The sequence below is a fragment of the Rattus norvegicus genome, chromosome 3, assembly GCF_036323735.1.
Source record: "Rattus norvegicus strain BN/NHsdMcwi chromosome 3, GRCr8, whole genome shotgun sequence".
NCBI classification, from domain to species: domain Eukaryota; kingdom Metazoa; phylum Chordata; class Mammalia; order Rodentia; family Muridae; genus Rattus; species Rattus norvegicus.
Window position 1 is genome coordinate 45,658,041 of NC_086021.1, and position 23,167 is coordinate 45,681,207.

The 23,167-nt window shown below is 38.0% G+C and overlaps 1 protein-coding gene across 6 annotated transcripts in view; it reads right to left on the minus strand.

Moving 5' to 3' along the window:
* Window positions 1–23,167, minus strand: part of Lrp1b (LDL receptor related protein 1B) — a 2,121,147-nt gene that overhangs the window by 654,040 nt on the left and 1,443,940 nt on the right. For all 6 annotated transcript variants that reach the window (XR_010064783.1, XM_063284873.1, XM_063284870.1 and 3 more), the window contains one exon: window positions 5,662–5,811. Coding sequence is in view for 5 of the 6 variants with exons in the window: in XM_063284873.1 (XP_063140943.1) it covers window positions 5,662–5,811 (150 nt within the window). In the remaining variant the exon portion in view is untranslated. The remainder of the gene's footprint in view (window positions 1–5,661; window positions 5,812–23,167) is intronic.

A 23,167-nucleotide genomic window follows, 5' to 3' on the forward strand; every position in this document is an offset into this window, starting at 1 on the left:
GTGGAAGGTACTGGTTTGCAGATTCCTTTCAAGGCTTCCATAAAGCTGTTGGTTTGTACTTTAAACTACTGAGTTTCTGACCAGTCTAGAGCTCTGTCTTACAAGACTATGCCTAGGTCATAATCATTAGCCATAGACATAGCTATGGCTGAGCATCTGTTTCTTCCTGCGTATTCTTCTCCACAAGAGTTTTTTGGGCATTCCCATAACAGGTGGTCTGTTTTTGTCAAAGTAAGCACTGCAGATGAAAAGGCGAACAGGAAGACTCACAGAGTTTACCCTTGTCTCAGAGTCATCAATCAGTGCTTCTGATCCATTCTGTTTATTAAAATGGAGTCGGTAAGCCTTGTCCACACTCACTGTGAAATAACAATTCATCACAATTACTATTTGTTGCAGTGTGTGTGTGTGTGTTTGTATATGTTTGCATATGCATGTACACTTCCATGCCTATGTATGTACACATGGAGGCCAGAGTTTAACTTCAAGTATATTCCTTAGGATCTGTCCACCTTCTTTTGAAACAGGGTCTCTCACGGATCTGGTGCCCACCAGACAGATTAGCTTGGCTTGCAAGCAAGTGCCAGGCATCTCTTTGGCTCCCTCTCCCAAGCAATGGACTGCAAGCTTAGGCCACAATGCCTAGCATGTTGTTTGAGGACTATTATTTGTTCCTCACGCTTATAGGACAAGAAGTTTAACAACTGAGCCTTCGTCCCAGTCTTAATTTCTACTTGTTATAAAGAAAAATATGACGCCATTGGTGAAAATGCTCAAAAGTCTAAATATTAATATATGTCACATTGTTTTGCAGCCCTATCATATAGTGGCTCTGTACTGATCTGGGCAGTATCAGATATTCAGCATTTCCAATCTCTCTCCAGATAATCTGTGTACATTATTCTAAGTTAAACTGAGAAACCCCACTGGTCACAGTTTGTAGGTTTGAAAAATCTAAAATTGGTAAAAAAAACAAAAAAAAAAACAAAAAAACAAAAAAAAAACCGGCATGAAGTCATTTTTATCTCAGTTTGAGGAGAACCACTTTTAAATTTGGTTTAAAACAAAGATCAGTGATTTACTCTTTGTTGCACGCTGTGGAACTAGTGTGAGCTTGTATACATGTGTCTCTTTGTAGTAAGACAGCATCTTTGTTCTCGGGATATGCAATTTCAGTATCGCTGTGGAGAAATTTCTGTTTAAACACTCTAAGGAATAGAGGAGGGACCTAAGGGAGGACAACTCTTCAATTGTTTTTCTTTTCTTTCTTTCTTATGAATACACTATTCCTCCTCAGTAGGCAGCAGTCCATGCCACTGCTGTTTTCTTCCTTAAACTGAAAGAGTTTAAGACTCTGAGGAAGCAGAGGAAGCCTGTGTAGAATGTGAGACCATAGCTTATTGGGAAACTAGAGATTGCCACTCTACTTCTGTTTAGTAATGTCTTTACACGTTAGAACCTGAGCTGCTGTTCATGGATATATAATTGGTCTTGTTCAACTGATCTTAATCAAGCTATAAGGTCAGGGATGAACATAAATACACAGCCATTCATTTGTTAAAGGATTTCAGTTTTTGCCAACTCCTGAGAGGATCCATAGTGCTGACATAATTAAAGCCTTTGATTATCCAAATGTATCTCCCATGTTGTTAGGCAACAAAACTATTAACTCCCACTTTGTCAAAAAGAAGATTTATTCCATGTTTGTTTGTTTTTTTCTATTCATTTTTTAATTGTTCTTTTTTATTATTATTAGATATATTTCTTTACTTACATTTTCAAATGTTATTCCCTTTCCCCGTTTCCTGTCCATAAGCCCCCATCCCCTCCTCCTCCCCCATACAGGTGTTCCCCACATCCCCCCACTTATCCCCCATGACATTCCCCTGCACTGCGGTCCAACCTTGGTAGGACCAAGGGTTTTCCCTTCCACTGGTGCCCCAACAAGTCTATTCTCTGCTACTTATGCAGTTGGAGCCCAGGGTCAGTCCATGTATAGTCTTTCGGTAGTGGTTTAGTCCCCGGAAGCTCTGGTTGGTTGGCATTGTTGTTCTTATGGGGTTGCAAGCTCCTTCAACTCTTTCAATCCTTCCTCTAATTATCCATCTACAGTATAAAGTTCTGGATGTTTTGCACCGGATGACTACTCAGAAAAGGGTCAGTAGTATAAGTAAAAGAAGTGGAAGTTACTTTAATTTACCAAAAAGACCATGGTTTATATAGTATAACACATGTTACTATGTCATGTGTAGTATATAGTATAAAAACATATATTAAAGGCATAAAAAAGTCAATTTTTTGAAGTGTTATGGCTTTTATTTAACATTTTGATATCATTATGAAGTGATGAAGTTTTGAAAACAATGAGAGTGATTATTCTGGGACTTTCCAATTCGACTTTGCTTGAGGTTTAACATATGCAAAAGCACATGTGAAAGAACATGCTACTGTTGCTTTGACACTGCTGAGTCATATGAATCATGAGACAGACCCATCCTGTCGAACCCATGTTATGCTAGACTATGGGGCATAAATGGAGGAGGATCAAAAACCCAACGTCATAGTAAGTTGGTGGTCAGTCTTGACTGAGACATTATCCCACAAAACCAAGCAAACAAAATTATCCTAAAGAACAACTATTAATTTCAACTATAAAATAAGCCATTGAATATAGTTTGTATGCATGTGCACATGGGGACAGATGGAGAATATTAACCCTGGAATGTGTAATGTAGTTTTCATATCAAGCTGTGTGATATTCAGCTGCATGTATGTGTATATGTGAGTATGTCTGTGTGTATGTTTGGGCATATCTGTATGTATTTTACATGTTGGTGTGTCTGTGAATACATAGTAAGAATAATGCCAACATTGAATTCTTTAACATAAAGTTCTTAGCAAACCAGATGAGTTAAATACCTAGGACATTAGCCTAACACAGGTCCTGGACATTTTTGTCCTGGCTTTTCCAGGGAGGATTGGATCTTGAGATCTCTCACATAATGAACAGATTAATTCATTGATAGAATTACAATCTGAATAGCTCGGAAAGAGTTAGTGAATCGTCGGCCTGGCTCAAGCAGGCTGTTCAGTGGGGGCGAGTCGTTAGAAGTTGGTTTTGTCCTGCTACCCTTCTGTTGCTCTTCCTTTCTGCCATGAGGTGATTGTCGCTAGTACCAGTCTAGAATCGATGTAGCCAGCCCCAATGAAGAAAAACTTTGAATTCAAGAGTCAACAAAGAACTAATTCCTTTAAGATGTTTATGTTAGTCATACTATTAAAAGAACACTCAAGTTGACTAATAGCGCATAAAAATGTTACAGAAAATTTCCAAATGCCAGGAAATAACAAATCAATGATTTTTTAAAAGCAATTTTTTGCTTATAGGTATAAATGCCTTACCTCGAGAAAATTTAGTTTTGAAAATATCAAGTTCAAGAAATAATTGAGAAAAACAAAACAAAACCAAAATCAACTATCAAAAAGTAAGGTAGAGAATGACGCCAGAAGAAAGCCATTGAAACCAGGTGGATGCTATTACATTGGCAGCTAGAAAAGCCTGTTGGGAGACGAAAGACCCTTGTGACCTCAGATCACTAAGTGAAAGCAGGGATGTTAAACACAGAAGGGGCCCATCTCAGTGGAGGAGATAAAATACCTGTTTTCCTGCCCAGTAGCCTGGAAACAGATATTGTTGATGACCTGATGAAATTTTATGCTGTCTGTTAAGGCAGACCACATCCACCTTTTGCTATCGAGTCAGACCACACCTAAATTCCCCAAAATGATTATCCCAGACTCTTCCTTTCCAAGATCTTAACCTACCCTTAGGGAAGCTGTCACAGTACTTTATAGCCTGCTGACTTCTATGCTACCTTGGTCAGGAACTGCGCTATATTTTAGGCTTTTAAGTTATACAACATATACTCATGAGCACATGTACTTTGTAAAGGAGTTTCAATGTAGTCACATGTTAAGCTTTACTCTGCACCTAGAATTGGACTGCTGATTGCATGGAAAACTTTTTGAAAATTATACTGTTTTTCTTTTGTTTTTTAATATGCTGACATGAACTGCCTGCCATTAGGGTCCTGATGGCTAATCTAGGTTTCCAAAGTCAATCTGAAGAAGTGTTTATTCTCATCCCTTCATGGCTTTGCTTTCCTGCCTTTACACCTACACAGTCCTCCTCAGAAGCAGAGCATGTAAAACTAGAGAAGGTGAGAACTTAACTTGACATTTAAGCAGAAATCAGCATTTTCAAATGAATAGTCCCATAGAGTAATACATAACCGTTATTGAATGACAAGTGAAAAGAATCTCGTTTTGCCCTCTTTACAAGAAAGGGAGATACTATTGTATTTTAAACAACTTCTATATTTAAAATTTAACAAATTGTAATTTAGTTCCTTTTTATGTGAGAGACATTCTCATTATGGCACAGTCTAGTTCAAACTCACTAGGTAGGTAGCACCTGCTGTTCTCAAATTCACTATGTGGCCTAGGATAGGCTGGAGTCAGAGTGATTCTCACTGTTCTATGTGCTGGGGAAATGCACATACACCACATCTGGCTTTTATTCATGCAGTTTTCATGACAGGAAATAATGCTATTAAAACATAGGGTTTGCATAGAAAAGAAAATTTAAAATATTTCAACATCAATAAATTGTATTCTATTGTTTTCTCATGTATTCATAAAAAATTATAACCAAAACAAAACAAAACGGCCCACATTATATTATGAATTACTTGTTAACAGGTGAAATGATAGAAATACTATATAGGAAGTATTATTTTTTACAATTTTAAGTCCCTATTTGCTAACTATACAAACTAAAACCAAACCATTTTCGGGTTGAATTTCTTTGAATGATATAAGGTTATGCTGTGCTTTATGACATATTGTGGTGTTTGGAACTACAATATGAATATTATTTCTCATTTCTTGTAACAAAACATAGCCATAGATAAGCCACATGGGACATTCGGTCTTGCAGGTTGACCACATAGGTCCATCCACAAAACAAAAAGTTCCTCACTAAACAACACTTCTACATGGACCCCGCCTTACAGGTTACAGCTTGCATGATGCTCTGTTTAAAAGAAAAACTTAGATTTCAAAACTTAGCTTATAACAGCAATCCAGCAGAGTTGATTATTTGTTTTACCAAAAGCAAATATTTCCCTAATTTTCTAAATCCTCCTTTATACTGAACAGAAAGGATGGAAATGAGACTTGATCATTAGAATCTGCTCATAAGATAAAAGACTTCAGGGTAGAGAGTGTGGTCCCCATCACTGGTTATATGATACTGTTACCATACCCATGGCTGATAAACAGGTCAGTTTTGACTGCACTGGCAAACATGTGAGGCTTTTACTTTAGAACCAAAATAGAGCCCAGGAAAGAGTCATGCAGGTGTACAATCCACACAAAACTGAGAAGTGATAATCCAGTACTAAAGATAAGTATAATCTGGATAAGTATAAAAGTGTGCTTTGCAAAGTTAAAGAACATTTTAAGAAATCACAGAGATGCTCAGCTTGACTGTGTTTTTGTTGCCAATGGCACAGTAACTATGCTAGGATTTTAACAGGTAATAATTAATCAACTCCTAATCAATATGATCCAGCCTCGCCGCAGAATCGCTGCACTTACCCATGATGGTTAAGGCCGTCGCTTTTGTTAATTCTTCCTTCATTGACTCTATTACTTCTAAATTACCACCATCTAGGTTGCATCGGTTTATGGTTCCATTTCCAGAACTGATCCAATAAAGCTTATTTTCCACATAGTCTATCGATAGACCTGTAATTAAACGAAACAACTTACACACAGCAGCAGTCAGTTAAATTGCAATATTCATTTACCATCTCTTGATTGGAAGGGAAAATAGGTTAAAAGTTCACATTTTGGTTTTGTAAAATAAGACCTAGCTAACAGGAAGTTAGATAAATAGTGTCTTATTGGGCTGAGGGGATTCAGACTTTTATTGGCAACTTCACAGTAGCTACTGATAAAAGTGAGTTGGACGTTGAAAGAAATGGTAGCTGCGTTTTACAGAATGAGGAAACGAATACCCACAAAGCCAAAAAATCTGTGTTCTCAACATAGACATGTGTAATTGTTGGTGTGTTCCATACAATCACAGTTGACAGAGAAACAATGTGTCTGTTCACCCAAGTTGGTCACTAAACCCACTGTGCAGAAGCTTATAAGTGGATGTTCAGATGTGGTAACAAACTGTTCCTGAGATTGGCTGAGGATGAACAAAACACAAATAGTCGTTCCACAAACAACATATTCATGACCAAGAAAAAAGGAGAGAGAGAGAGAGAGAGAGAGAGAGAGAGAGAGAGAGAGAGAGAGAGAGAGAGTAGAAGGGACTGACAGGGGTTCATGTGAAAGAAAAGAATGGGATTTCACTGAGACAGTCATTAACTCCAGTGAGTCAAAGGTCAAAGAGGCACTAAGGTACCATTTCACTCACCAAGAACCACTCAGTTTGCCTGCAAGGTATTTTACATGTGGACTCTCTGTTACAGGAGAAGCAGGAAAGGTTTACCAGCAAAACCACAATGCAATAAAACAGGCATTAAAGTTATAGATATGGTTTAGACATTTTTTTCTGTTGGGTACACCAGGTAATTTATGTTAACTACTAAGAAAATTAGAACAACAAATAATATAATAAGGATGATGATATAAATAAATAAATTAATAAAAAACATGATCAGGTATGATAGTTTAGGATGAAAATCTTCACCTTCAGTTTGTTTAATAGACTCTATGTGCTTTATGCTCTTTGGATAATGCCTTTTCTAGTAGAAATCCAGTAATATGACCAGATTTTCATAGTTGGCAACATTTGTGTCCCACTTAGCTTTCTGTCTAATTATGTTAAAGTAATATGAAGTATTAAATAAACATGCACATCTATAGAGAATCCTTTCTAAAATGTGTAGTTTGTCCATGTCCACAAGAATTCTAAATTATATCTGACAATCAGATCAAGTCAGTAGAGAGCTGCATTTTTTGATGACTACATCTGCCCTCAAGATCTCCCAGTAGAACTTGGTGTTGGCGTTTTGCCCTCGGTTTGAAGGAGAGAACTGTTACAAGTATACATAGGAAAGCCTCTGTTAGACTTCCTAAGATGTAGTATCTGAAGGCAGTACATCATATTGTGACCTCTTTATCTATGTACCCATGGGACACATTTCTTTCAGGGCCATGTGCCAGAAAAAGCTATATATGGGAAATATAAAATTTTAACTGATCATATTTCTGTCTTGGCTTTGGCTGCAAAAAAAATCAGAGTCAGATTCGTGAGCCATCTCCACTAGTCGTAAAAGGATTGCATCTACACTATTAGTTTTAGTCTAGCGTTGATAGACAAATCTATTATTTTCTTTCACCTGGAATTTTGAGATCAATAGTGCTGTCTAGCCTTTCTTAGAGAATGTATTTGTTTAAGTTTTCTAATCTTTTTGGAGGGAGAGTGAGCTTTCTTATTGAACATGCATGACTACAAATTAACCCACAATTACTGAACCACTTTCTCAGCTACTGCATATGTGACAGTCTCTCTCATAGGTAATGTACAATGTGAAGTTCACCAGAAAATGAAGTGACAGTTGGGTCACTGAATTCTAGTGTATTATTCAATCTCTGCTTCTGGGCACTTCATGAACACAGAAGGGGACTCTGTCACTAAAAGCTGATTGTATGGTATGCAGAAAAGTCAATCTATTAACAGAAAATCACATCTAAGTAATATATTACAAAAACTGTAAAATGCCTAAAAAAGTTTTTTTTTCCTGAAACTGAGGCATACTCACAAATGAACACTTCATTACTAATTACATTTGTCTTTATTTGTACTTGTCTTTGTACTAGTTCAGACTGAATTATAAATTTATACCTGTTGGGCAAGTGCTCTGAGGTACTCCTTCACCCTTCCAATCTGACTGACTTGTTTATTTGATAAGGTCTTCCTATGCATCCTAGAATAGTCTGAAACTTGAAACCTTCTGCCTAGGTCTCTTAAATAGTAAGATTAAAATGGAGGCCAGAGAGATGAGGTGGGAAAGATAATTCAGTAACTAAAGCGGTTGCCTTCCAAGTTTGAGGACTGTAAAGTACTTCTTAGCTATGTGTAAGGAAGAGCATTGTACGCTTCCTGACCCTGGAAAAAAGCTAGCAGGTTGTGGCCCTCCACAAGTATCAGTGGTTGTAATGGATATAAAGCTTGTTTTTGTAATAATGCACATGCTTTCATGTTTCTCCTTGAGAATATACTTTCTGTCAATGTTAATTACTCCATGATAATCAGAAACAGATGAGTCTGGGAAATGAGTGCATGCTTATTTTTCAACAAAATTGTAGAAAGCTGTGACCTTTAGGGCATACCTTAAGGCTGTAGGAAAGAACAGTGAAAACATGAACTCAATAATACAAAATTTCTCAACTATGCAAAATATAAGGATGCAATATGAATCCTAAAAGGATCTTCACAGACCTAAAGGAGCAGAGGCAGCTACACTATGACCCAGCTTGTTAGAAAAATATGAGGTAAGGTGATAAAGAAATTTAGGAATGGTAAGGAAAGACAAGATCTATCCCAGCTAAGTTCCTTGGTTATGAGCCTAACCTTTAATGACTGAGACATCTCTCTAGCCCTGAGGCTGGTCCTTGGCAGAGGACTTCAGTGTAATAACCAGAACCCAGGTAAAACGACCAGGGTAGTGATACTTACTTATAACCCCAGTAATGTGAAGGCAAAGAAAGGTATATATACCCAGACTATACTTATTGGTCAGCTATAGACAAATGAGAGATCCTGTGCCAATAAACAGGACATCTATACCTATGATGGACCTCTGGACTCAACACATTTACACAAAACTGCTTCATTAGTACTCAAACATACCCACAATAATAAAATAAAAGTATGGACCACAGTGTCTAAAACAATGAAATTTTAAAAAATACATTATTTGTATTCAAACTGTATGACAAATAAGAGGAAAAGAGGTGATCACTCTACATCTACTTGTATGGCTTAGATTTTCATAGATCTCTTAGGAACTGAACATTTTCAATTCAGGGGCTTTCAAATTCACAAAAGTTTCTTTTCGGATCTATGCATACATCCTGTTAATGCCACCTAGATGATCCATCTTTCTTTTTGTTAAGTAGCTAAGTATATTTATTAAATGTGTGAATATTGTTGAATGTGTTTGTTTTCTTGTTTAGAAAATAAAATTTAAGTCTATTATAAGTTCTGTTATGAATTTAAGATATTTGGAAAGAGTTAAAAAGACAACTCAGTCTCTAAGGGCACTTGTCTTGTATGACTGATTATCTGAGTTTGGGATCTACAAAAAAGTAAAAAGAGAAATTGATTCCATAAAGTCCTTTGGCATCCACAGTGGAGACACAACTTGCACATTTGTACATATGTTGTGAATGGACAAACATTAATTAATTAATTTGAAATGAAATTAGTAAAGTCTGTTTTACAAATAATGATGTAAGGATGCTTAGAAACACTTGTGGCTTATTGATATACATGCTTTAAGGTCATGATATTATTTATTAATCATGTGCCTTCATAGATGTAACCTTTTAGGATTGGAGTTTTTCTTCTGGTATCTTTTGTAGGTCTGTACTTGTAGATAGATAATGTTGAAATTTGATTTTTATCATGAAATATCTATTTTTCTCTATTTACAGTGACTGAAGTTTTTGCTGGGTATAGTACTCTGGTATGGCATCTGTGGTTTTAGAGTCCACAGTCTTCTGTTGAGGCCCTTCTGACTTTTAGTAAAGAGGAAATTTAATCCAGCAACATGGCTGCTCTGGGAAGGGATCAAATCCAAGGGCCTAGGTCTGTGTGGTTCTGCTGGAATGAAGGCATGATACTAGCTGAAATACAGACATGCCTTAGTACATACCTTTGATCCTAAACAATGAAAGTTAAGTTTGTAAAAGGATGCAACCATGTTTGAAAGTGAAAAGTAATTTAGTGGTAGAAAAAAGTAATAAATGAGATAAACTTTACAGAATGGGTCAGAGATAAGATACACCCAACTCTCATGAGGACAGGAAAGAGAGACTACTTAGGAATAGTGAAGGGAGTGAGTGGATTTGAATCCAGTTGAGTTCCTTGCATTTAGTGGAATGCAGTTTATTTCTTGCACTTACGATCAATTATGTTGAGTTTATAGAATCGGTGCAGAGAAAAGGCAGTTTTATAGGGACAGTTTTACATTGCAATTGAAGTTAGAACAAACCAGAGAATGCAAAAGAGACAGAAGATTGGAGCAGATTACCAGTTAGTTTGTGGACAAGCAGAGCAATTGAGAAAGAAGACAAGAGAAGTCAGTTTAAATTAGTAAGCTTGGGGAAGAGTTTGAACCACAACAGATAAGTTGAACCAGCCAGCCAGAATTTCGAAAGAATTAGAAAGGCCAAGCTTATTCAACAGTTAGCCTCCAAGATAAAAGTTATATCTGGTGAATAAAGGATACTTTTATAGTTTAGAGTCTCTATTGAGAGGTTGGGAGTATTTCTTTTTTTTTAATTTTATAGGATATTTTTATTTATTTACATTTCAAATGTTATCCCCTTTTCTATTTCCCCTCTGCAAACTCACTATACCATCCCTCCTCCCCCTGCTTCTATGGGGGTGTTACCCTACCCACCTACCCATTTCCATCTCACTGCACTGACATTCTTCTGCACTGGGACATTGAGTTTTCACAGGACCAAAAGCCTCCTCTCCCATTGATGCTGTACAAGTCCATATTTTGCTATATATGTGACTGGAGCCATGGTTCCTTCCATGTGTACTATTTGGTTGGTGATTGGTCTCTGGGAGCTTTGGGGGGTCTGGTTGGTTGATGTTTTTCTTCCTATGGGGTTGCAAACCCCTTAAGCTCCTTCAGTCCTTCCTCTAACTGATCCATTGGGTCCCTGTACTCACTCCAATGGTTGACTGTGAGCATCTGCCTCTGTATTTGTCAGGCTCTGGCTCCTGTCAGCATGCACTTCTTGGCATTTCTAATAGTGTCTGGGTTTGGTATCTGTATATGGGATGGATCCCCAGGTGGGGCAGTCTCTGGATGACCTTGCCTTTGGTCTCTGCTTTACACTTTGTCCCTGTATTTATCCTGCTTTAGACAGGAGCAATTCTGGGGTAAAATTTGGAGCTGAGTGGGTGGCACCTTCCCCCAACCAGGAACCTTGACTAACCTCTGGATATGGTCTCTACACTTTCTCCCTCCCCTTTGTTGGGTATTTCAGCTCTTGTTATGCTCACATATCTGGTATAATACATATATTCATATGTAAAAATTGTGTAATACTTTTAAATATTTAACTATTTTATCATTAATAATGTGTTTTTAAGTACTGTAAATTGTAACTATGTAGTTCATCTTATGTGCTCTATGTATTTTCTCTTTTAAAGATATAAAATTAAATCAGTATATAAAAATCACAATTAAAATGTGATGGTATTTAGGGGGTAGGGTATTTTTAATAAGACTTTAGAGAGATAAAAAATGCCTAATATTTTCTATCATATACCAAATTTTACTTTGAAACTTTCCTTCCAGCTTGTGAGTTATCATTATCTGAAACATTATTAAAAAGCACTGAAACTCAGATATGACTGAAATTCAGATGTCTAATTATTAGCCCTGAGCTGTGCTAGTTAGCATGATGACATCATGGGAGCAACACAAGTCTAACCATCTGTCCACTGCATCTTCATGGATTACTTTCTTCCTCCTGGGAAGACCTTAAATGCCAAGTTTAATGAATATACTGGTAAAATCCAAGTATTCGTCCTATTGAAGACTCTGTTCTTTCTTATGTGATGACAATATACGAGACAATTTTTCAGTCATGTTCCTAGAAAAGAAATACTTCCCTAGCATCAGTTAGTAATTATTGGAAACACTGGGCAGATAATTGGCAGATAAAGTGATAGTCACATGAGAGTAAGGATCTGGGACATGCCCAGAATCCATTAAAAAAGTCAGATGTGGTGGAACATGCTTGTAATCTCATGGCCTGGATGGTGAAGACAGGCAGACTCCTGTGAATTGGTGCTTGCTGGCTAGCTAGTCAAGTATAATTTATGTAATTTAAGACTTTGTCCCAGAAAGCCAAAAATTATTCCTGAAGAATAATACTCTACTGAAGGATAATACTCACTCACATGCACATACACATGCACAATTACACACACACACACACACACACACACACACACTGCATAAACATGATGGTACTTAGTGTATAAAAACTTTTCGATAAAGGCCAGGCATTCACTATAAGCATGTTTCATGTTTCCTTATACACACTTAAACTAAGTTCTGTTGAAACCTTGAATCCATCCCTCTGGTAATTTCTGCTTATTTCAAATGATTTAATTATTATGAATAGATTGTTCATACTGGATGTCCTAGCAAATGCATGTTAATTTCAGTTCTCAGGAATATGAAGCAGGAGAACTTTGTTCAAAGCCAGCGTAGTCCCTTGTATCAAACACAACAGAAAAAATAAGTTTGGTTTACATAATTATGCATAGTTTTCAATTATAAAGCATAATTTTATCAACTATGCATTGTGAAATGTGGTGCCATACTTGGATCTGTAGCATTTTTAGCTCTCATACTCAACAACAGGCAAGTATCAACAATGATATAAGTATGGAATCCAACAGTGTAAGTGCCAAGAGCGCAGGCTCAAATTCAAACAAAAGACAATACACAGATGGCAAATGGGCAAGAGAGAGGATGTTTAGTAGCATAAATTGAAATTCAGCCCTTCTGCCTAGTCCTTTCTTCTGGGACAGCCTGCTACCTAGTCTGCTCTCCAGAAGAGGCTATATATCCTAAGGCATACCAGAGAATCCACTGTACTCAGCATTTGGTAAGATCCCCCCACCGCCTGAAATCCCACTGCTGGCCCTGAGGGCCAGTGGACTCGGTGACCCACCATACCCCTTAAAACCCATACCTGCTGAACACCAATCCCCTTCAACCTCGTTCTTTCTGCTAGTACAACTGCTAGCTGGTCTTCTTCCTGGAAGATGCCATATCCTGAAGCATACCAGAAGAACCACTGTACTCAGATGTACTCAGAACAATCGATACCACCTTGTGAGGCATCCCAGGAGATTTGCTGCACCCAGGCATCTGACACCACAACCAGAGACATCCAGGAGATCCACTGTACCCAGGACACCACAGCTTGAAGGCATCCCAGGAGTTTCTCTGTACACAGGACAACTGGGGAATTGACACCATTGTCTGAAGACCTCTAAGGGGCTTTGTGACATGCAAGGAAATTGACTCAAAGGACTGAAAGCTTCACACACTACAGCAGTCTGACTACTCCTCTGAAGACATAACAGTCTGAAGGCCTCCCAGGAGATCTACTGCAGCCAGAGCAACAAATCAGCAGTTTCTCTGCCTCTCTGAATACACTCCAGTTGGAAGACTCCACAGGAGGTCTGCTACAGCCAGGGCCACTGGCCTACCAGAAGACCTGTTGCAACCCAGAAACAAAAGATGCAGACTCCTGACAGAATCACCCAGACAGCAAACATTAGAGATAAACAGATGGCGAGAGGCAAGCACAAGACCATAAGCAACAGAAGTCAATATAGGTGGGAGTCATCAGAACCCAGTTCTTCCACCACAGCAAGCCCTTGAACACATCAACATACTTGAAAATCAGGAAGCTGACCTTAAATCATATCTCATGAAGATAATAGAGTCCGTTAAGGAGGATATAACTAACTCACTGAAAGAAATACAGGCAGACACAAACAAATAAACAGGAATAAAGAGGAAAAAATTAAATTCCTTAAAGAGATACAGAAAACAATCAAACAGGTGAAAAAATTGCATAAAGTGGTCCAAGACCTAAAAGTAGTAGTAGAAACAATAAAGAAAACACAAATGGAGGCAAACCTGGAAATGAAAAACCTAGGAAAAAGTTCAGGACTTACGGATGTAAGTATCACCAACAGAATACAAGAGACAGAAGAGGGAATCTCAGGTGTAGAAGAGATTGACACAAAGGTCAAAGAAAATTCAAAACATAAAAAACTCGTAACCCAAAATATCCAGGAAATACAGGACACAATGAAAAGACCAAATCTAAGAATAACTGGAATAGAAGAGAGCAAAGATTCCCAGCTCAAAGGACTTAAATCGTCTTCAACAAAATCAAGAAGAAAACTTCCCCAACCTAAAGAAAAAAAAAAGCCATAAATGTACAAGAAAGGTACAGAACACCAAACAAATGGAATCAGAAAAGAACATCTTATCACATAATTATCAAAACACTAAACACACAAAACCAAGAAAAAATATTAAAATGTGAAAGGGAAAAGGGCCAAGTACCTACAAAGGCAGACCTATCTGAATTACACCAAACTTCTCAACAGAGACTATAAAAGCCAAAAGAGCCTGGTTAGAAATCATGCAGACTCTAAGAGAACAGACATGCCAGGCCAGACTACTTTACCCAGCAAAACAATCTGTCAACAAAAATGGAGAAACCAAGATATTCCAGGACAAAATGAAATTCAAACTGTATCTATCTACCAATTCAGGCCTACAGAGGATCCTAGAAGGAAAACTCCAATACAAGGAAGGTACCTACACCAAGAAAAGACAAGATATTAAGCATCTCACAACAAAGCCAAAAGGAGAGAACAAGCACATAAAGCAACCTACAAAACCAAATATAACAGGAAACTACAGTCATATGTCTTTAATAGCTTTTAATATTAATGGACTCAATTCACCTATAAAAGACATAAGCTAACAGATTGGATAGGCAAACAAGATCCAGCTTTTTGCTGTATATAAGAAACACACCTCATTTACAAGGACAGATTATCTCAGAGTAAGAGGATGGAAAAAGGTCTTCCAAGCAAATGATCCCAAAAAACAAACTGGAGTTGCCATCCTAATATCCAATAAAATAGACTTTCAATCAAAAGTCATCAAGTGGGATGGGGAAGGACACTTCATATTCATCAAAGGTAAAATCCACCAAGAGAAAATCTCAGTTCTGAACATCTATGTCTCAAATTCAAGGGCACCCACATTCATAATTTTTTTTACTAAAGCTCAAAACACACATTGAACCCCACACAATAATAAAAGAATACTTTAACGTGCCACTCTTGCCAATGGACAAGTTGAAACAGAAACTAAACAGAAACAGTGAAACTAACAGCAGTTATGAACCAAATGGATTTAACAGATACCTACAGAACATTTCACCCTAAAACAGAAGAGTACACCTTTTTTCAGCACCTCATGGTACCTTCTCCAAAATCAATCATATAATTGGTCACAAAACAACCCTCAACCAATACCAGAAGACTGAAATAATCCCAGGCATCTTATCAGACCACTATGGCCTAAAGCTGATCTTCAATAACAACAAAACCAACAGAAAACCCACATATCTGTGGAAGCTGAACAGCTCTCTACTCAATGATAATTTAGTCAGGATTGAAAAAACGAAATTAAAGACTTTCTGGAATTTAATGAAAATGTTGACTCATCATACCCAACCTTATGGGACACAATGAAAGCAGTGCTAAGAAGAAAATTCTTAGCACTAAGTGCACTGGTAAAGAAACTGGAGAGAGTTTACACTAGCAACTTAACATCACACCTGAGAGCTCTAGAACAAAAAGATGGAAACTCATCCAAGAAGAGTAGACACAGGAAATAGTCAACCTCAGGGCTGAAATCAAATAGAAACAAAAAAGAACAATACAAAGAATCAGAAAATCCAAAAGCTGGTTTTTTGAGAGAATCAACAATATAGAAAACCCCTAGCCAAACTAACTAAAGGGTCCAGAAGTAGTATCCAATTAACAAAATCAGAAACGAAAAGGGAAACAGAAAGAGAGGAAATTCAAAAACTCATCAGATCCTACTACAAAAGCCTATACTCAACAAAAGTGGAAAATCTAGATGATATGGATAGTTTTCTAGACAGATACCACATACCAAAGTTAAATCAATAGCAGGTAAACTTTCTAAACAGGCCCATATCCCATAAGGAAATAGAAAAAGTCATTAAAAACTTCCCAACAAAAACAAAGGCCCAGGGTCAAACGGATTTAATTCAGAAAACTACCAGACCTTTAAAGAATACCTGATACTAACATTCCTCAACTATTCCATAAAATAGAAACAGAAGGAATACTATGTAATTTATTCTATGAAGCATCAATTACTCTGATACCTAAACCACATAAGGACCCTACCAAAAAAAGAGAACTTCAAACCAAACTCACTTATGAATATTGATGCAAAAATTCTTGCAAACTGAATCCAAGAACACATCAAAACCATTTATTCATCACGATCATGTGTGCTTCATCCCAGGGATGCAAGGTTGGTTCAATAAACAAAAATCTCTTTACTTAATCCATCATATAAACAAACTCAAAGGAAAAAAATCACATGATCATCTCCTTAGATGCAGAAAAAGCATTTGACAAAATATAACACCCCTTCATGTTAAAAGTAATGGAGAATCAGGAATTTAAGGCCCATACCTAAACATATCAAAAGCAATTTTCTACAAAATCAACATCCAATATCAAATTAAATAGGGAGATACTTGAAGCAATCTCACTAAAATTCAGGACAAGACAAGCATGCCCACTCTCCCTTATCTATTCAATATAGTACTTGAAGTGCTAGCTGGACCAATCAGACAACAAAGAGATTAAATGGATAAAAATTGGCAAAGAAGATTTAAAGGCATCACTGTTTTGCAGATGATATGATAGTATAAGTAAATGACCCCAAAAATTTTACCAGAGAACTCCTAAACCTGATAAACAATTTCAGCAAAGTGGCTGGCTATAACATTAACTCAAATAAATCAGTAGTCTTCCTTTACAAATTGTAAAGAGGCTGAGAAAATTATGGAAACGACTCCCTTCAAAGAGTCACAAATAATATAAAATACCTCAGTGACTCTAACCAAAGGAATGAAAGATCTGTATGGCATTAACTTCAAGTATCTCAAGAAAGAAGATCTCAGCAAATGGAGAGAATTTCCATGAACATGGGTTGACAGAATTAACATACTAAAAATGGCAATCCTATCAAAGGCAATCTACAAATCCAATGCAATCCACATCAGAATCCTAACTCAATTCTTCAAAGGCATGGAAAGTACAATTCTCAAATTTATCTGGAAAGGCAAAAAAAAGAATTCCCAGAATAGCAAAAGCAATTCTTAGCAATAAAAGAATGGCTTGGGGAATCACCATCCCTGTCTGACCAAAAGCTCTACTACAGAGCAATAGTGATAAATACTGCATGGTATTGGTTCCGAGACAAACAGGTTGATCAATGGAATCGAACTGAAGAGCCAAAATAAAACTACATACCTAAGCACATTTGATCTTTGGCAAAGAAGCAAAAATTATGCAATGGAAAAAAGAAAGTATCTTCAATAAATGGTGATGGTCTAACTGGCTGTCTGTATGTAGAAAAATGAAAATAGACCCATATTTGTTACCATGCACAAAGCTGAACTTCAAGTAGATCAAGAACCTCACCATAAAATCAGATACATTGAATCTAATTGAAGAGAACATGGAAAAAGACCTTGAACTCATTGGCCCAATGGGGAATTTCCTAACCAGAACTTCAATGGCTCACGGTGTAAGATCAAGAATTGATAAATGGGACCGCATGAAACTAGAAAGGTTTTGTAAGGCAAAGAACATAGTCAATAAGACAAATCAGCAACCTACAGATTGGGACAAAACCTTCACTAAACGCGTAGCCAATAGAGGGCTAATATCTAAGATCTATAAAGAACTCAAGAAGTTAACCACCCAAACACCAAACAACCCAATCAAAATATTGGGTACAGAACTAAACAGAATTCTCAACAAAGGAACCTTGAATGAATGAGAAGAACGTAAAGAAATGTTTAAAGTCTTTAGTGATCAGAGAAATGCATGTCAAAACCACCCTGAGATTCTACCTTACACCAGTCAGAATGGCTAAGATCAAAACCTCAGGTGACAACGCATGTTGGTGAGGATATAGAGAAAGAGGAACACTTCTCCTTTGGTGGTGGGATTGCAAAGTGGTATAAACACTCTGGATTTCAATTTGGAGGTTCCTCAGAAAATTGGAAATAGACCTACTTAACGAGCCAGGAATACCACTCTTGGGAATATATTCAAAAGATGCCCCACCGTGCTACAAGGGCACGTGTTCCATTATGTTCATAGTGACCTTATTCGTAATAGCCAGAAACTGTAAACAACCCAGATGTCCCACGACAGAATGGATACAGAAAATGAAGTTCATTTACACAATGAAATACTACTCAGCTATTAAGAACAAGGACAGCCTGAGTTTTGCAGGTAAATGAATGAAACTAGAAAATAATCATCCTGAGTGAGGTAACTCAAACCCAAAAGCATATGCACAGAATGTTTTCACTAAAAAAAGAGAAAAAAAAAGAAAAAAGAAAGAAAAAAGAAGAAAAGGTACAGGATCCCCAAGATACAGTCCACAGAACTCAAAAAGGTCAACAAGATGAAGGGCCCAAGTGAGGACTCCTCAGTCCCTCAGTCCCACTTGTGAGGGAGAAGAAACCAATAAGAAGAGGGGAGAGAGGGAGGGACAATAGATGGGTGTTAGGGGAGAGGGGAACATGATCTGCATGATCTGCTATTGAGTGGGAAAAAAGGAATGAAGCTCTGAGGGCCAGCAGAAAGAATGGAAACCGGCAACCTCTGAAGGAAGGAGGTTGGGAGGACCCTCCAGAATGAACCAGAGTCCTGGGAAGTGAGAGACTCACAGGACTCGGGGGGGGGGGGTGGTGTAGATGAAATGCCCTTCAGTGGAGAGAGGGAACTTGTTGAGCCCACCTCCAGCAGAAACATGTGAGGTATCCAGCAGATGGCAATCAAGTGAGGGATGGGGTTGCTATCCCACAATCAAAACTCTGACCCATACTTCTTTCTGTCTGAAAGAAGGCAGGGATAGCAGTGGAGAAGAACCTGCTGATAAGAAGTTCCAGCAACAGGCCCAAAGCGGGATCCGGATCAAGAAGAGGCCCCAAAACCAAAACCCGATACCATCACTGAGTCTATGGTGCGGTCACAAAAAGGGACCTATCATGACTGCCCTCCAAAAGGCCCAACGAGTTGTTGTAGAGTCAGATGTAGATATGTGCACCCATCCAATGAACAGAAGCTTCTGACCCCTTGTGGCTGAATTCGGGAAAAGCTGGAGGAAGCTGAGGAGGAGGGCAAGCCTGTAGGAGGATGAGCAGTCTCAATTAACCTGGGCCTCCAAGATCTCTCAGACACTGTATCACCAATCAGGCAGAATACACCAACTGAGATGAGGCCCCCAACACTTATACATCAGAGGACTCCAGGGTCTGGGTTCAGTCAGAGAAGATGTACCTAACCCTCAACAGATAAGAGGCCCTAGGAAGTTTACGGTGGGGTATAAAATCTGGAGTATAAAAATAAATAAATAAATAAATAAATAAATAAATAAATAAATAAATAAATAAGAAATTAAAATTCAGACTATAATGAATAAGGAAGCTGTGAGCTAATCACTAACATGTTAGAGCTGAGAGGGTGAAATGCTAGAGCAATTGTGGAAAAGTTTGAGCAGTCACTTTATAATCAGGTACAGATACAAGCAAATGTCTCAGTGGTATAATTTGTGTCCTCACAAGCAAGAGAACAGAGATTGTGATCCTGAGAACACAGGTAAAGCAGGGCAGAACTTACTGATACGTGTAATCTGTGCACTGTCAACGAGAGACGTTATCTGAGTAAATGGAGTGAAGACTGATCCAGGGAGATAAGCCATGTCAACTTTGAGCCTCACATACACCAACTCACTCACATGGACCTACAAATGCATGTATACTACAGACATACATACATAAGATGGAAAAATTATACAAAGTGCAAGTCTATTCTTTCCAAAGGACTCAACAATTGGACACTTGGGAATTTATACCAGAAAAAGTAACAAATCCTTACAAATAAAAATTTGTACTTGAAAATTTATAGTAACTTAATTATAAATTTGAGAACTGTAACCACTGAAGGTTCCTTAATGTTACAGAGCACTATATAGACAAAGCAAAGAACAAACTTATTACAAATGAAGTGATGTCAAGGACTCTACAGAAAGAAATCTGCAATGAAAATTTTGTCTCAAAAGACTTCAGGACCACAATATAAAACACCATTTCTACATAGAAGCAGTGGTGCTATGCCAGGAAGGAAGTAGATGTGATTTTAAATGGATGAGGTGAAGAACAGTCAACTACACACAAGGCAGCATTGTATAGACCTAAAGGAAATAGAGGGGAACACCCATATAGAAGGGGAGAGGGACGGGTTAGGGGGATGTTGGCCTGGAAACCAGGAAAGGGAATAACATTTGAAATGTAAATAAGAAATATCCAATTTAATAAAGATGGAAAAAAAAGAAATCTGAGTAAATGTTCATAGCAGCTTTATTCGTAATAGCCAAAAACTAGAAACAACCTAGATGTCCAGGAACTGAAGAATAGATAAAGAAAACAGGATAAAGCTATACAATGAAATACTATTCAGCATTAGAAACAAAGTCATCATGAATTTTTCAGGCAAATGGATAGAACTTGAGACTATTATCCTGAGTGAGGTAACCCAGTCCAAAAAGTACATGATGCATGGTATATACTTATAAGTGGATATTAGCAATAAAATACAAGACACCCATGCTATAATCCACAGACCCAAAGAAGCTAAAGAAGAAAGGAGGCACAAGTGAGAAAGCTTGAATTTCACATAGAAGGAGGAATAAAATAGTCATAAGAGTCAGATGGAGGGAAGGAACTGGATGACAGAGGGGATGGGAAGTGGAATGGGGAAATTCAGAGATCAGGTATAGAGAGAGACAGCAGGTAGTCATAAGAGTAAATGGAAATGTACAAATGATGGGGGTGGGGCATCTCCAGGAAATAGCAGAGACCAGGGATAAAGGAGGCACCCAAGATTAATGGGAGTGACCTTAGCTGTAACTCTTTACATTGGGATATGGAACTTGAAAAGACCACCTCCTGTAGTAAGGGAGGAACTCCAGTGGACCAATAGGGACACCAACTCATCTATTAAACTTTTGACCCCGAATTTGTCCTATCAACAAGAAATGCTTGGAACAGAGACTGAAGGGATGATCAACTAATAACTGTCCCAACTTGAGACCCATCCCATGGGCAAGCATCAGTGCATGACACTATTAATGATACTTGGTAATGCTTGCAGACAGGAGTCTAGCATAGCTATCCTCTTACAGGCTCCACCCAGTGGCTGGCTCAGAGAGATGCAGATGTCCACAGTTAAAGAGTACATAGAGCTTGGGGACTCTTTTAGAAGAATAGGGGGAAAGATTACAGACCCCAAATGGAGTAGGAACTCCAAAAGAAGACCAATAGAGTCAACTAACCTGGACCCATGGGGCTCCCAGAAACTGAAACACCATCCAAAGAGCATACAGCAGTCTGGACCTAGGCCTCTCCTAACATCTGTAGCAGATGTTCAGCTTGGTCTTCATGCAGGTCCTGAAAAAGTGCAACCCCGCTATCCCAAAAGCTGTTGCATATACATGGTATATGTTTTCCTATCTGGGCTGACTTTTCTAGCCTCAGAGGGAAAGGACGGGCCTAGCCCCTCAGAGACTTGATGCTCCAGGGTAAGTAGATACAGGCGGAGAAGTAGATGCCCTACGGAGAAGGGGAAAGATGGAATGAGAGAAAGATTATGGCCGAAGGTAACGGGGCAGTGAGCATGACGTAAAGTAAATAAATAAAAATAAATACAAATAGATATAACATTAAAAGAAAAGAAATCTGAGTAAGACTGTCAAACTACTATTGTCACTATCTTGGTTAGGATGTTGCATTGTTGATTTGTGTAATTTTCCAACTGGAGAATATCTAATAAAGTTTATAGGAGAGCTCTCTGCGTTAATTTTAAACTTTTTTTTACTTTCCTTTCTTTTTTTCCCCCCATCTTTATTAAATTGGGTATTTCTTCTTTACATTTCAAATGTTAATCCCTTTCCCAGTTTCCAGGCCAACGTCCCCCTAACCCCTCCCCCTCCCCTTCTATATGGGTGTTTCCCTCCCCATCCTCCCCCCATTCCCGCCCTCCCCCCACGAATCCCTCACTGGGGGTTCAGTCTTAGCAGGACCCAGGGCTTCCCCTTCCACTGGTGCCCTTACAAGGCTGTTCATTGCTACCTATGAGGTCAGAGTCCAGGGTCAGTCCATGTATAGTCTCTGGGTAGTGCCTTAGTCCCTTTGAGATTACATATATATGCTTTCTCCATGTCTTTTACTTCCTTCAACTTTTCCATGTATCCTCTCCTTGTTCGCTGTCAAGTTTATGTTCTCTTTTTCATTAATTGCTGTTCAGCACTATGAGTATTTAAAATATACATGAATTCCTAAGTATAAAATTGCTACTTTCTCAGTCTGTTTAATGTTACTGGTATGCATGATTTTTTTCTTGGCTGGCTATTTGGTGTTGTATAACAAATCAGAATGCTCTGTGTTAAGGAAAGCGATTTTCTCCTGCTCTCAGCATTGCTTAGTTTCCTATCTTTCTTTACCTAGCGTTGAAGCCTTTGGGGATTTTCCTTTCTACATTATTATGTGTCTTGGTATAGTCCTTGCTCAGGTTACCTTTAGGCCATCATTTTGTTCAGTCTTCAAGGATTTAACCTCTCCGACATTCCTAAGAAACACCATCTTAAAGAAAAATTTCCTATTCCTTTGGCCATTAAAGACTTTTTGCCCTCTGCTGTAATGTTTCCAGAGCCTCAGTTTCAGGAACTATATTGTCGATATTTCCATCAAGGTTGGCCTGAACAACTCAGAATTTTGATTGTTTCTAGTTTTTGTAATAGTCTGTCTATTATAAATAGAAGTTTCCTTGATGAAGGCTGAGAACTACATTTATTGTGAGCATAAGGATATATGTACACACACACACACACACACACACACACACACACACATATGTATATGTGGTTTTAAGTTCCCCTCC